This window comes from Sphaerodactylus townsendi, linkage group LG02 (genome assembly GCF_021028975.2).
Source record: "Sphaerodactylus townsendi isolate TG3544 linkage group LG02, MPM_Stown_v2.3, whole genome shotgun sequence".
NCBI classification, from domain to species: domain Eukaryota; kingdom Metazoa; phylum Chordata; class Lepidosauria; order Squamata; family Sphaerodactylidae; genus Sphaerodactylus; species Sphaerodactylus townsendi.
The window spans coordinates 144,021,637-144,035,728 of record NC_059426.1 but is presented as its reverse complement, the minus strand read 5'-3'; the positions used below and the strand labels follow the sequence as shown (position 1 = coordinate 144,035,728).

The 14,092-nt window shown below is 41.2% G+C and overlaps 1 protein-coding gene across 1 annotated transcript in view; it reads left to right on the top strand.

The window, feature by feature from the left end:
- TMED8 (transmembrane p24 trafficking protein family member 8) overlaps positions 1 to 14,092 on the top strand; it is a 22,934-nt gene extending 8,842 nt beyond the window's left edge. The window contains exons 3-6 of the mRNA XM_048485004.1: positions 2,344 to 2,461; positions 4,694 to 4,835; positions 6,093 to 6,389; positions 7,667 to 14,092. Coding sequence (XP_048340961.1) covers positions 2,344 to 2,461; positions 4,694 to 4,835; positions 6,093 to 6,389; positions 7,667 to 7,884 — 775 coding nt within the window. The 3' untranslated portion in view covers positions 7,885 to 14,092. The remainder of the gene's footprint in view (positions 1 to 2,343; positions 2,462 to 4,693; positions 4,836 to 6,092; positions 6,390 to 7,666) is intronic.

Below are 14,092 nucleotides of genomic sequence, written 5' to 3'. Positions count from 1 at the left end.
GATTGGTAGCCATAATCGACCTTCCTCCTCCATAGGAAATCTGTCCAAAGCCCTTTTAAAAGAGCTATATCCAGGTTGAGTGGCCATCACCACCTCCTGTGGCAGCATATTCCAAAACACCAATCACCACGTTCTTAGCGCATTGAAGAAGTGTTTCCTTTTATTAGTCCTAATTCCTTCCCCCAGCATTTTCAATGAATGCCCCTGGGTTCCTAGCATTGTGAGAAAAGAAAGAAAAATTTCTCTCTGTCAACTGATTTCTACCCATGCCATAATTTTGTAGACTTCAATTATATCCCCCCTCAGCCGCCTCCCTCTCCAAACTAAAGAGGTCCCAAACGGCTGCAGCCTCTCCTCATAGGAAAGGGTGCTCCAGATCCCTCAATCATCCTTGTTGCCCTTCTCTGCACTTTTTCTATCTCCTCAATATCCTTTTTTTGAGATGCTGTGACCAGAACTGGACGCCCACAAGTACTCCAAGTCGCAGATTCGCACCACTGCTTTATATAAGGGCATGACAATCTTTGCAGTTTATTCTCAATTCCTGTTCCTAATTATCCCCAGCATAGAGTTGCCTTTTTTACAGCTGCCATGCATTGTGTTGACATTCCCATGGAACTATCAACTAAGACGCCTAAATCCCTTTCCTGGTCTGTGACTGAATGCTTTTTTAGAGACCCCTGTAAGCGATGTATGTGAAGTTTAAAATTTTGCCCTATAATTGCATCACTTTGCATTTTGCTACATTGAACTGCATTTGCCATTTCTGAGCCCACTCACCCCCTGGTAATTTATCAAGGTCAGCTTGGAGCTCTTCGCAATCCTTTGTGGTTCTCACCACCCTACATAATTTGGTATCATCTGCAAACTTGGCCACCACGCTACCCACCCCTACTTCCAGGTCATTTATGAATAGGTTAAAGAGCACTGGTCCCAAAACGGATCCTTGGGAGACACCACTCCCGACATCTCTCCATTGTGAGAACTTCCCATTTACACCCACTCTTTGTTTCCTGTTTCTCAACCAGTTTTTAATCCATAGGAGGACTTCCCCTCTTATTCCTTCATTGCTGAGTTTTCTCAACAGTCAACATGTTCCCTAATTCTATTGTAATACACTTCTTATCATCTCTTTGATCAACTTTATTATATATAACCTTTATTATATATAACCTTCTGGAAGGTTATATATATAACCTTCTGGAAGGGGGTTATTCATGTGTCTCCTCCCAAACCTCACTAGAGTAAATGTATAATTGAACCAGTTTAAGGATATGAGGTGGTCCCCCACCTTTGTCACTACTAGGTTTTATCTCGGAGATAATCTCACCTGGGGCTTTTCAAAGTTCAACTATAAAACATTAGGATTTTGTTAAATTTCCCAGGGTGCAGTTTTAACTCTTGATTTCTGTTTTTGTACGTTGCAGCTAGGTCATGTTTCTCTCCTAGGCAGAGAAATCATGCAAACACAATTTGCAGCAGTGGCAATTGGATGAGTTGCAATATCCATGAGGTAACCTCCTCTTGTTGGGCCATAATTTTACATGAGTAGGTTAGAAATGAATGGAGAAGAAGCTGGCACTATTCTGCTGTTTTCAGCCATTTGTGAGCTTTTCTTCTGTTTTCATACAACTTCTCCCAACAACCAGATCGAGTTTTGGTACTTTGCAACTGAGCAGGGCAATAGATTAGCACTAGAATACTCGTGTTTGCTTGTGGAAGAGCCTGGGTTCAGTCTTGAATGGTTCTCATACAGTAGGCGGGGCTTAGGAAAACATCTGCCTGAGGTCCTGAAGATCTTGAGGCAGCTCGCATGGACATGAACGTGCTGCAACCTATTACTAGAGTTAGCTCTCAGTTTTGCCTGGTGTGATACATCTTGAGAACTGAATAAGGTTTCAGTCTTTTAAAATTTCTTTATGAAAACTTCACTTTCAAATCTGGAGTGGTTTGATCAGAGGTATCAAATTATTCTGGTGTCTGTTTTTGCCTAACAAAATTATGGCATGGTGGTTACTTCATTCTGTGGAGGGCATGATTTGTTACACCAGTGTTTACAGAATCACCCACTGTGATAGGATTATTGGATGGGTTCAGCTGGACTGAATTTCGCTACCTAAGGGAATATAACACAGATGATTCACGCTAAGAGAGATTCAATTAGATGTGACAGTGAAAAACATGCATTAGAGAAACCATGTTGCTTAGTATCTTGAGTTCTATTTTGACCGCTTTTATCAGCCTTTCCAGTTGATTGAATTGGAGTTTCAATTATACATGCTTTGCCTGTCTGCTGCATGCTCTTAAAACGTTCTGAATTGATGTGCTGTCTTTCTCTGAGAGGTTGCAAAATGGATCATCTGTGAATGGGGGTGGTACGAAGGATTTGGCAAGTGGTGATGCTGATCTGAAAGAGGAAGATGTAGCAAGAAAGGAAGCCAACCAAATCGAGCAGCAAGAGGTAGGTAGGGGATTTTATGTGTTGTGTTTATGTCTTTTGTCTCCAAATACATTATTCACCCTTGCTGTAAAGTGCAAATATGTTTCCTGAAGTTTGTGCCATACCCTGTTTATATTAAGTGCATGCTTCCTCTTAAGATACTTGAGCCGCTATTTGTGATTTCCATATAGTAATTTTTAGTGCATCAGATTTATGCTCAACTAGGCATAAACTCTTTTTAGACAGTTAATTTTTTAAAACAGCAAGTTTTTTAAAACAGCAAGTTTTTTAAATAAGAGAGATAGAAAGGAATCTGGAAAAGCTAACTCTGTAGGATTATGTCCAGTAAGGATGACCAAAAAGTTAGAAAACATACCAAGATGAAAAGGGGCAGTCTAACAGGAAAGGAGGAATTCTTCATGCTTTCCAAAAAGTAAACACTGAAGAGACATGAGTGGGATTCTGTGTAGATATGCCTAGGATTGCTCTGTAAAAAGATAGATGCTACACACCATTACAATATGTGTTTTTAAAAATTGTGACAAAGTGGAAGAGGTATGGAGGAACATTTCTCTGAATAGCTGTAGCTTGTACAAACAGACATCTTGGTAGAAATTTGAACCTATACTATCAGGTGCTAATTATAGCATAAAAATCCCGGGAAAGTGATTGCAAATGAGGTGTTGACATAGTATTGAGGGCAACTTCATAAATGGTTTGCAATACTAACTAGAACAAGTTTGTGTTTGTGTTAGGACTAATAAAAGGAAACACTTCTTCATGCAACGTGTGATTGGTGTTTGGAATATGCTGCCACAGGAGGTGGTGATGGCCACTAACCTGGATAGCTTTAAAAAGGGCTTGGACAGATTTATGGAGGAGAAGTCAATCTATGGCTACCAATCTTGATCCTCCTTGATCTGAGATTGCAAATGCCTTAGCAGACCAGGTGCTCAGGAGCAGCAGCAGCAGAAGGCCATTGCTTTCACATCCTGCATGTGAGCTCCCAAAGGCACCTGGTGGGCCACTGCGAGAAGCAGAATGCTGGACTAGATGGACTCTGGTCTGATCCAGCAGGCTAGTTCTTATGTTCTTATGTTCTTATGTGTTAATTTGGCATGCGTGGACATGGCCGAATGTGATCTTGGAGTCTTTCTGATTGCTGAAATGGTCTGTGCAGCTGTATTAAAGTGAACACTATATGTAGTCGCTTGGATCCAGACTAATATTACCATTGGTATGAATAATGTGCTTGTGGAGCATGATTTCCTACCCTTCTGTAGTGGCACCCCACACCCACCCCATTTCCTGTTGCTGCGCTGCCAGGAACTCCAGGAATAGGATCGGGAGACATTTGGGGCTGGTGTAGAAGGGAGGATGCGGCAATATCAACTCTATAGGTGAAAGTCGATGCACTGTGGAAATATTAGTCTAAAGCAAAGTCAAAATGAGATTGGAGTAACAGTTCAAAAAAATTAAATTCTTCTCAGTGTTTTACTACTTGAAACAATTAATTTTATCTCCTGCTGTTTTCCCCTTGGAGGCTTTAAGATTTCAAATATACATTTCAGGCTGGTGCTTCAGGACATTTTTTAAAAACCCCAAATAGATTCTTTTTAATGTCAGGGTAGTGTTGTATGTATTGCAATGAATGCATTTATCAAAATATCAGCACAGGATAATTCTGTATATAAAACCTGCCCTGTGCTGGAACATGCATCTGAACAAGTGGGCTGTGGCGAAAGAAAGCTTATGCCACAACAAATGCCTTAATCTTTAAAGTGCCCCAAATCCTCTCATTATTTTGGCAGCAGACTGACATGGCTACTTCTCTAGAATTTCTCTTTTCAACCTCCCTTTTTTATTCAATAGATCTGTGCTTGAATGAGGAGGGGCAATTTTGGTGACAGTTCATTGAGCAGCCAGCCTGTACTGTTAAAAATCGAAGCCATGAAGTGGGGTGCAGACGGTATAGCTTCTGTTCAGTCTTTTTGCATGCCTTCTCCCTCACCTGGCTTGCATGCCTTCTCCCTCACCTGGCTTACAAGACTAATTTTCTCCCACAGCAGAGCCCTCTGGGGGTGGGCAGTATATTAAATTGAACCAATAAACGAATAAATAAGAAAAGAGAAGAGGGTCACACAGGGCAAATAGCGGCTTGAGATAGAAAACACAGTGTATCTAGTCTATTAGAGAGATGGACTTTTTGAAGACATTGGTATGATATTAAGGAGATTTGTGTTCTTTGTATAGGAGGCTGTAGTTCCCATGACAAAGTATCCTACCCCACAAGGACCAGGCGATATAGTCATGATACAGTCTGAATACACAGGTGCAGTAGATGTCCTTTCAGCAGAGCTGGAGACTTCAGACCTGCTGGGTGAGCAGAAGAAAGGTAAGAAGCATGATTGCATTACTGCCTCTTGGCCTGATTGGCGGCCAAACACTTGTAATTTTAGTGCTCATTTGTCCTACAGGGTATGGCAAGTGCTGAAAGCAAAACTGACAGAACAGGAAAGCTGGGCATTAGATTATTTTTCATTCTTTTTTCATTTAATAGTATCAACTGATGTGTGGATTCTGCTGAAGAGCTCTTTCTTTTTACTTTTCTTGTATTGTCTTGGACTGAAACTATCCAGTTGAGCTTCCAGAAAAGTACATGACTGAAGCATGATGGCAGAGCAGGAAGTTCTCAGGGAATTAAAGCTACGGAGTCAAAATAGACACAGAGCTGAGATGGTGTTCCATTTTCTGATCAGTGGGGCGGGGTACCGGGTGGGCAGATGATCAAAGCTAACTTTCACTCAGGATGTTTTTGCCAATTAGGTAATAAAGTGCTGCCTAAAACAACACTTCAGCCCGGCAGGTCAACCCACTCCATGTTTTGATGACGATTTAAATCTGTCGCCAATGTACTGCCAGAATCCATGGCAGAGTGGTGCTTAGAGTGTCATACTACATTCTGGAAGACCCAGGTTCAAATCTCCAGTTTGACATTAAACTCTATCAATCTCACAGGCTTTTTGTGAAGATAAAATAAAGAAGGGAGAATCATGTATTCAGCCTTGAGCACCTTGCCGGAAGGCAGGATAAAAATGCACTAAGTAGACAGAAGCTTTCCCATGGTGTGTTCCATATGGGGTGAGCTCCAGCTTGGGCTGGATGGCCAGTAAAGAAGGTGCACAACTGTGTCACTGTGAGATACATTATGGATTGAATCAGGTGAACTAGAAAAGTTATATCAGGTGGCACAGAGAAAGTTTGAGAATGAGTATGGAGAGATGAAGAGGATGGAAAGTGGTCAAGGTTGTGCTCAAAAGCTCTGGTGATACAAGGTGGCAAAACCATTCTCTTTCATTTGAAAGGTGGCAGTCTCACAACTAGAACACCTGATTCTGTTACAGAACAGTCCCCCCTCCCCAACTAATAAAAAGTCAATAAAGGCTGTGATCACAATGCATTGTAAAGAGTAAGAAGCCAGGAAAGTGACTGCACATGGTGTTGCGTGGCCGTCAATCGATGCAGAGCCCTGATACAAGATGATGTAAAACTGCCTTTCTGCTTTTTATATTTACACATTGACAGTAGGATAATTGAAAAGATCCTTGTGGCATGTGTGAATTTGGTCCCAGCCCGTCTTGTTTCTTTTTAGCTCTGCCCCCACCCCTAATTCCTCCCACTACCTGGACAAGTGCCAAGATAAGGGACTTCAAAACAAAGATGTCAAAGGAGAAGAATGCCCGCATGGTAGTGAAACGGGGCGAAGTCGTAACAGTCCGGGTGCCAACCCATCCCGATGGGAAGCGTGTGTGCTGGGAGTTTGCCACAGAAGATTATGACATTGGCTTTGGAGTCTATTTTGACTGGACTCCTGTCACTAGTACTGCCATTACTGTACAAGTTAGTGAATCAAGCGATGAAGATGATGAAGAAGAAGAAGAGTTTGAAGGTCAGTGACAAACTATACAAGGGGCAAAGCAATGAGATTGGTATCATAAACCCTGTAATTTGCAATTGTTCATACTTTTCTTGGTTGAATTTCCACATTTTTAGGCTCCAAATGATAAATGCCCTTCAGGACTGATCTTTCCTTTGTACTATGCCTCTGTCAGCAAATTTTATTTATTTAGATTTTTCCTGCCCCCCCCCCCCTCTTCCCCACACATGTGTTTAAGGTGTTTTACAAAGTGAAAACATGTCAATAACTTCTAAAGCCAACAGCATTAATAAAATTCTGTTTACCGGCACTTATTTCTTTGTTATTTATAGTCTGACTTTGTCACAAGTACTCAAGGTGCAGTTTTTATTTTTCTAATTTATGTTACTAAATTTGGTGCCTCACCCTTTCCTGACTAACACCAGTAGGATTAAATGTAGTGAATCAGTACAGTCAACAAGGGGGACATTCAGTAACCAATGCATTAGGATTTTAGAAGTCAAGAATTACCAGAAAGAACTAAAGCACAGCATAAGTATTAACATTAACACATTAAGTGGTGCAGAAATTACATAATAGGTTTCTACTTACAATAAGCTATATGCAGCAGTATAGACCATAGTCTCAATCATTTATCCAAACCAGGCAGGTCAGTTTCAGTGTCATTGAACACCTGACAGCTTTCTATACACTCATATGCTGTGTCGTCTTCTTGTGAGCATAGAGCCAATTTTGTGTGGTTCCTAGTTGGTTACTCATTTGGCACTGCCATAGTTTCAGCAGTAAAACTGCATCCTACTTTGGATCATAATCTGGTGCATCAATAGGAATGTGAAAAGTAAAACATCCACAGCACTGTCAAAACTCTTGACTGGCCTGATGAAACAAATGGCTGTTGTGCATCATCTTGAAAAAGAGTGAATATCATAGCCTTTGAATCACCATTTTTCTAGTTAACCATCATAGAGAATTGAAAACATTAATCAAGTATTGCTTATTCATTTACTGTGTAATCCAAATGTTTTAATTCAAAACATGTTTGGCGGGAATGAACTGCCTACTTTTAGTGGGAGTTATTTTTGTATAATGTAGGAAAGGTTGAGATGTTGAATTCTGTGTGGTACCTGCATCATTGGTAGCAGATAATTTGAAGATCAGTCAAGTATGTAGCATAATGTGCTTTTCATGTAGCTGCCTTTAAACTGATGATCTCACCCTTCCAGTGCACCATCTATTGACTACTATCACTGATGGATACATTGTCTTGGTCTGTTTTTTCCCCTTTTCAGGGCCTATTCCTGTTGGTGATGTGGAAAGGGGCTCCAAAAGCTATTTGCGGAATCGCTATGGGGAGATCATGCCCGTCTACCGGCGAGACAGTCACCAGGAAGTGCAAGTAGGCAGACATGATTATCCAGGGGAAGGCATCTACTTGCTCAAATTTGACAATTCTTACTCCCTCCTGCGCAACAAGACTCTCTTCTTCCACGTTTATTATACCAGTTAAAGAACTGAGTGGTTCTGGAAGTGAGTGTGACTGAAGGTGCCTCAAAAGAAGGAAAGCCAACCAAGACTGATGTCTCTTAACTGGCACCACCTGCTGGCTGAATTCGACACCCGCCTCTATGCTAATGTGCAGATGAGCTCATTCTGCTCTGCCTCACTCCTTTAGCAGTTCAGCTGATCTCTGGCAGCTCTGGTCTGTTTTAGGCAGACGACAAGCTGGGATTTTTTAGTAGAGCAAGCAGGTTATTGGATGCCAGGTTCAGGGGTCTGCTTTTTCCTTCTATTGCACTTATATGGACTGAAACTGAAGTATGCCTTTTTGAGGGGTGTGGGAGGGAAGGGAAACACTGTCATCTTCTGTTGTTCTAACTGCTAATAGATCTCTGGAAACAATGGCTTACGTAGTCTGTGGAACTCTGTCTGGTGATGTTGCTCTGCTGCTGTACACTGCTTCGCTTTGTCTATGGGAATCTTCTAAGATGCAGGCCGTCTCAGTCTCTGGCAGCCTGTCTTCTCTCCCCTTATTGACAGTGTTGTTTCTCCAACAACTGCAGCATGTTCGTTGCACGCTACAGCTGGTGTGCAGTGGCTGCGATACATTTGAACTCCACATGTTGCGTGAAGAGAGTCTAAATAGCATGTTTGTATTCTTAAATAATGTAGGAAAGCCACCATGAAAGTTGGAATGATAAACCAGATCATTCTGATTATGGAAATGAGTAGGAAAATTCTCAGTAGCAAAGCCCCCCCACCTCTGTGCTTTTGAAATTAATATATTTAATTAATTAAGTATATTAATTAATATACTTTTAATTAATTAATATACTTTTAATTAATTAATATACTTAATTAATTAATATACTTATTCTTTTAGTTGGCTTGTCCTATGGATACAGGCTAAGGGTGTCAAACTCAGTTGGAGTGCCAAATTCCTCATCAAGTTGACATTCAGAGGCCACATCTATAACCAAAAATCCCTCTTATTCTATAATTTGACCCCAAATCGCAGTAGTTTCACCTTGATTAATTATAGTTTTAGTGCAACTCAAGGGAGATTAATTTCACAAAAATCAATCAGTTATACTCAAGGTGGGAAAAAGCTGTTTCTTATATTTATAGCTTGAATATTATAAAAGTTCTTATGCTTTATCCCCTTTAGCCATGCAGTGCCCTGGGATTCCTGGAGCAAGCATTTTCAATCGCAAGATAGTTATGTAGAGGAATATGAGGACCCCCACACTGACTCCAGTGAAGGAATGTACAAGACAGAACCAGTGATAGAGCATGATGACGATGCATGTGCAGTGTTATAGCCCCTCATTTTATTTTAGGCATTGTTTTGCCTAATTTGTGTGGAATGTAAGTTCTTTGGTGCCCCTTGAAGGGTCTGATAAGATCTTCTAGTTTAAGATCTCGGGTCTTTAATCATTTTCTTTCCACCCCTGTGCAGTTGTTCAGACACTAGTTGCCAATGCCTAACACAGCAAATACAACATAGCTACCTGTTGCATTTCAGAAGATGGCAGTGGAATTGCCTGTCGTTCATAGCTCAGGTCTTATGGGGGGAGGGGTATTCAGATAGTGATATTTTTTTCTTAACTGTAAAGTCTTGTTGTAGTAGGCATTTGTTCGCCTTCAGACAGCCTCCTCCCATCTGACTAGGGTGGCAGTTGGACTGCTTCTTAATTGCCATCTGAGAGGCAGAGTTACCTTCAGAAGACAGTGGGTGTGGACAGCTGGTAGTGGACATCTCCCCCATGTTACTAGCATGCAGAAGAACAAGTGGATCGACCTGACATTGGCAGGTGAAATGCCCTTCTGCCCACTCAAGAAACAAGAACATAATTTTATTTGCTGATTAGAAGACTTGGTAGCCTTCTTCCCCAAGAGATGGGCTAAGTATAACAACAGGGTGTTCCCCTTCCCTGGAAAAGTCTCCAGTGGAAAGGAAGTGATTTGAGATGGCTCCAGCCAACTTGGACATGGGCCAGCTGCTTTTTCTCTTCTCTCCTGTGTGGTGCTGAGGACAAGGAATGAGACAGCTCCTACTAGCTTGACAAGGATCGTTTTAGAATCTTGCCCTGAGTCAGTGGAGGGTTCTCTACCATACCTAGGATGAGCTGAGAGAGAAGAAGAAACAGAGAGGCAAACATCTAAAGAGTAAGGAGGAAGGCAAGAAATTGAATTAAAGGCTAAGCTTCATGGGACCTCAACTGGAAACCTGTTTTTCCAGTCACTAGGCTGTCTAGGTATAGGAGGGCGCAAACTTTTCTCCTTTGTAGTCAAATGGGGGACCTTCTAAAAGCTAACAAAGAGTTTGCCTACTGGGCCGAATATGTTTCTTTAGCAGAGGATTGGTAAATGTATTTATGAAGATTTCTGTTTCAAATGTGATAATGCTTTTTTTGAAAAGCATTTGCTTTTTTGTATTGTTTGTGCTTGTATCGCAGCATGATTGTAGCTAATGCTCATAGTACCCTTCCCAGGGGCTGCTTTTGCTGTGAATACACCTGTCTTTTGCTGGTGCAGATTTAGCAAGGGAAGGTGTAAAGCCAAAGAATTTAGCTTCAAAGATGCCTGGTAATACTCTTGTGACCTGGTGTGCTGTGCTGGATGTGGGGAATTATGTATATAGCAAAGCAGATATCTTTGCAAGAGACAGTTGGTCCCAGTTAACTCTTATTTTTAAGGGAAAAAGAAGGCTCAGGGAGCAAAAACCGAAGTCTTTCAAATGTTGGAAGAGAGAACTGGTTCTTGCTATTCTGGCTGACAGTGAGGATGGAGCCAACTTCAACAGGGCCACTGCAGGAAGTGGAGCCACACGCAGAGGAAACCCAAGTGCAGGAGATAAGAGAAGTAATTTTTAAAAAATACACTGGGAAAGAGGATTGTGAGAGAGAATAAAACCAACACTGCTTTGACAGCATCACCAAAGCATTGTAAATCTGCACAGCCAAACAGAAGCCCTGATGCAGTTGAGAAAACATTACCTTAGCCACGTTCATAGGGTACTGTGAAGGATTAGCAGGATTGAAATGGAATGAAGAATGTATAGCAATTCATGTACAGAGCCTTGTTATATCTGACCCCCCCCCCCCTTCGTAGCCTAATTGGTAACTAAGGATATTCTGTTTGTCCTTGATTATTTGCTTATTTCCTTTCCTCTAGCGGAAAACCAGTTCTGATAGTACTGCAGTAAGTGGGAAAAGCATATTCCATATATATATGTGCTTTACATGGCCATTTTAAGCAGAGTTATCCATGTCATTTGAACAGGTTTTTGTAATTGCATTTCTCTACTGTGTGCTAGAAAAGCAAGCTAGAGAGGTAAATGGGGGCTAATCTAAGAAGAGAAGTATTGGACATTTGGGAGAATCAAAGCTGCTTTGCACTTTCCAGAAAAGGTGCATTAATCTTTTTAATAATCAAATGATTACTACCATCAGTTCCTATTCCTACACAGGCTCTAACTATATATTTTTTTAGATTTCAGGAAATGTTTGATTAAAACACATGTGGTTTTCTGTTTTACTACTGAACAAAAAAATGAAATAGACTAAAACTTTCCAAATGTCAGAAATTAAATGTCATTTGGTCAAAACTGTCACCACAGCTAAGCCACATTGATTACTTTTAAAGACCCACTGAGAAAAGATTCGCCAAAGTGGAATATCAAGCATAAATATAGGTAATCAAACTGCACATAAACTCAGTGTGCTTATACTTGCAGCTGAAGATGCTACACCATTTCATTAATGCAGTATCAACATTTCATTAATGCAGTATAAACTAGTGTACAGCTTCCTGATACTACTGATTGTATCAGTTTTATAAGATCATAAGAAGGAAACACAGCAATGTGTTAGATGAGGAAGTAACTTTTGAAGGACTGAGTGCTGAGTTGCATCATAAGTTGAAGTAAGGAAGTCCTATATGGTCACAAAGCTTCAGGAATGAAGTTTGACCAAGTAGATTCCTTGGTACCTCCATGATGATTAAAGGCATTCCTACACCCTGACATTTTTTTCAACCTGTTCCAGGTTTGATCAGAATACACAATGATGCTATTATTTGAAAAGGACTTCAGAAGACTGGATTCATCCTTCATTTTAATGTACATAAATTCTGGATCACTTGGCAAAGAGTAAGGATGTACAATTTATGTAGATCCTTGCTGTTTGCTATGCTGCCCCCCCCCCCTCCTGGGGCTACACAGCCAGGAGAGTGCTATTACAAAAAAAATATTGCCTTGCAAAGCAGCAGCGATGAGGCTGTTTGCCTTGACTCCCCTCCCTGACCCAGCTATACAGCAAAGAAAATACTGCTTCTTTTCCTTTAAAACTCACCAGTCACCAAGATGGCAGGACAAAACCTTTTTCCTGCCAGCTAGCCCAGGAACCCCTGCACCACCTTCCTACCACCCCAAAGTTCTCTGCCACCCCCTCCACCCCAAATTCCTTACTGCCCCCATTGATGTTTCCACCGCCCCCGGCGGGGGGGTGCTGCCCACTTTGGGAATCCCTACTCTAGGGAGATCCACCAGTATCAATTGCTCTATATTCTTTTAAATGGTAGTCAGGTTAAATTCCATTTTATGAGCACTTTATGTTCTCCTGAAAGCACCTGATGGATCATGGCTTCCTCTGGAGGTCAGCTGCAGGCTCTAGTGCTACAGACAGGTGAGGCAGACCAAGGCAGAAGGTGATAGTTCCCTAAAGTGTTTATTTTGGCTAAATAGCATGAGGTGAGGAAGGCCCACAGAGGAGGATCTACTGAGATACCATTTATCCCCTGACACTTTTCTATATGTTTTGTTTCACAATGTCATCTTACAGTGCTTCACCCCAGCACCAGGATCAAAATCCATGCATTATTGGATCGTTTGTCGTGCCTCATCTGTTGATCTTTGAGGAAATCAGTGGGTCAGTCTTTCTGTCTAACCTTCAAGCATGTTGTGTGCTTGGGTAGCCCTTCCTTGCTTTCTCTGTGGTTTGCTGTGCTCCCCACCCCCCTACCCCCCGCCGGAAAATAAAAGTAACTTCTGTCAAGCAAACTCTGTGTGCATTTTTAAAAAATACACAATGAGGCTCTAAATATCTTGTCTGGAGCAGACTCAGCATGATGAAATTACAGTTTTCTTCTCTTGAAGAAAGATGATCTGTAAAGCAGATAACAAAGTGCATAGTGCTGAAGATGTCTGTAAACCACGTCCTTATTCCTTATGGATAAGGGGGGTTGTTTTCTTAATGACAATATTCATAGAAACTACAACTAAAATCCAGAATCTTGGCTTGATCTCAGTGAATTAATCAACATTTTAAAGATGCAATCCTAAATATTTCCAGTCAATTTGGAGATGCCTCCTCAGGAAACATGGGAAAGAGTGGGCTGTAGAAGAGAGCCAAATTGCTACAGATTTAGGGCAGCAGACCAACATCTTGTATCCGATCACATGTTTGGATCAATTTGTGTTCAAAATACAGGAAGGGAGGTTTGGGTTTGCACTGAACTTTTTCCTTAATAGGTGTTAAAAGAAAATAATAAATTATGCTGAGTGGCCTTTGGAACCAAAGTTAGGCTTTTAAGCAGGAGCTCCATTATAGTTTTGGGGGTTTGCTATGAACACTTGAGTCTGAAAAGAATTTCTGTGCAAATACAAGCTCATTTCCCACATTTTAAACACTTGTTAGTGTCACGGGCCAGTTGTTGGGGTTTAACATTGGAATGGCAATTGAGGCCAAACCAAGGCCTAGCTAGGGAAGCTAAGATGTGCAATCCTTAGCACACTTGTTCAGAGGTAAGTTTCACAATAGGGTCTGAGTATGGATGCGCAGAATTGGGCTGTAAGAGATCTTTGTAGTAGTACTAAGGCTTGGGCACCATGACTAAGAAGAAAAGTACTAAATGTCACCTTCACACTTGAGCTACAACATGAGGAATCTGAGTGGGAATGCTCAAGGGATGTTTGTCTGTTGTGGCATCTCCTCAAAAATCAGAATTGATGTGCACAGATCTACTGCTTATGTCCTCTCACTGAATTTTTTTTCTTAAAAACTGAGGATATCTGTCTAAGCCGTAGCACTGAATCACATTTCTGCTATTAACTTGTGTGAAGTCTAAATGTATCCTTTTTCAGAAACTGGTCTGTTACTTTGAAGTTGCTGTTTTTGTGACTGTTAAAAACTATTTCAATAAATATTTTCACCACA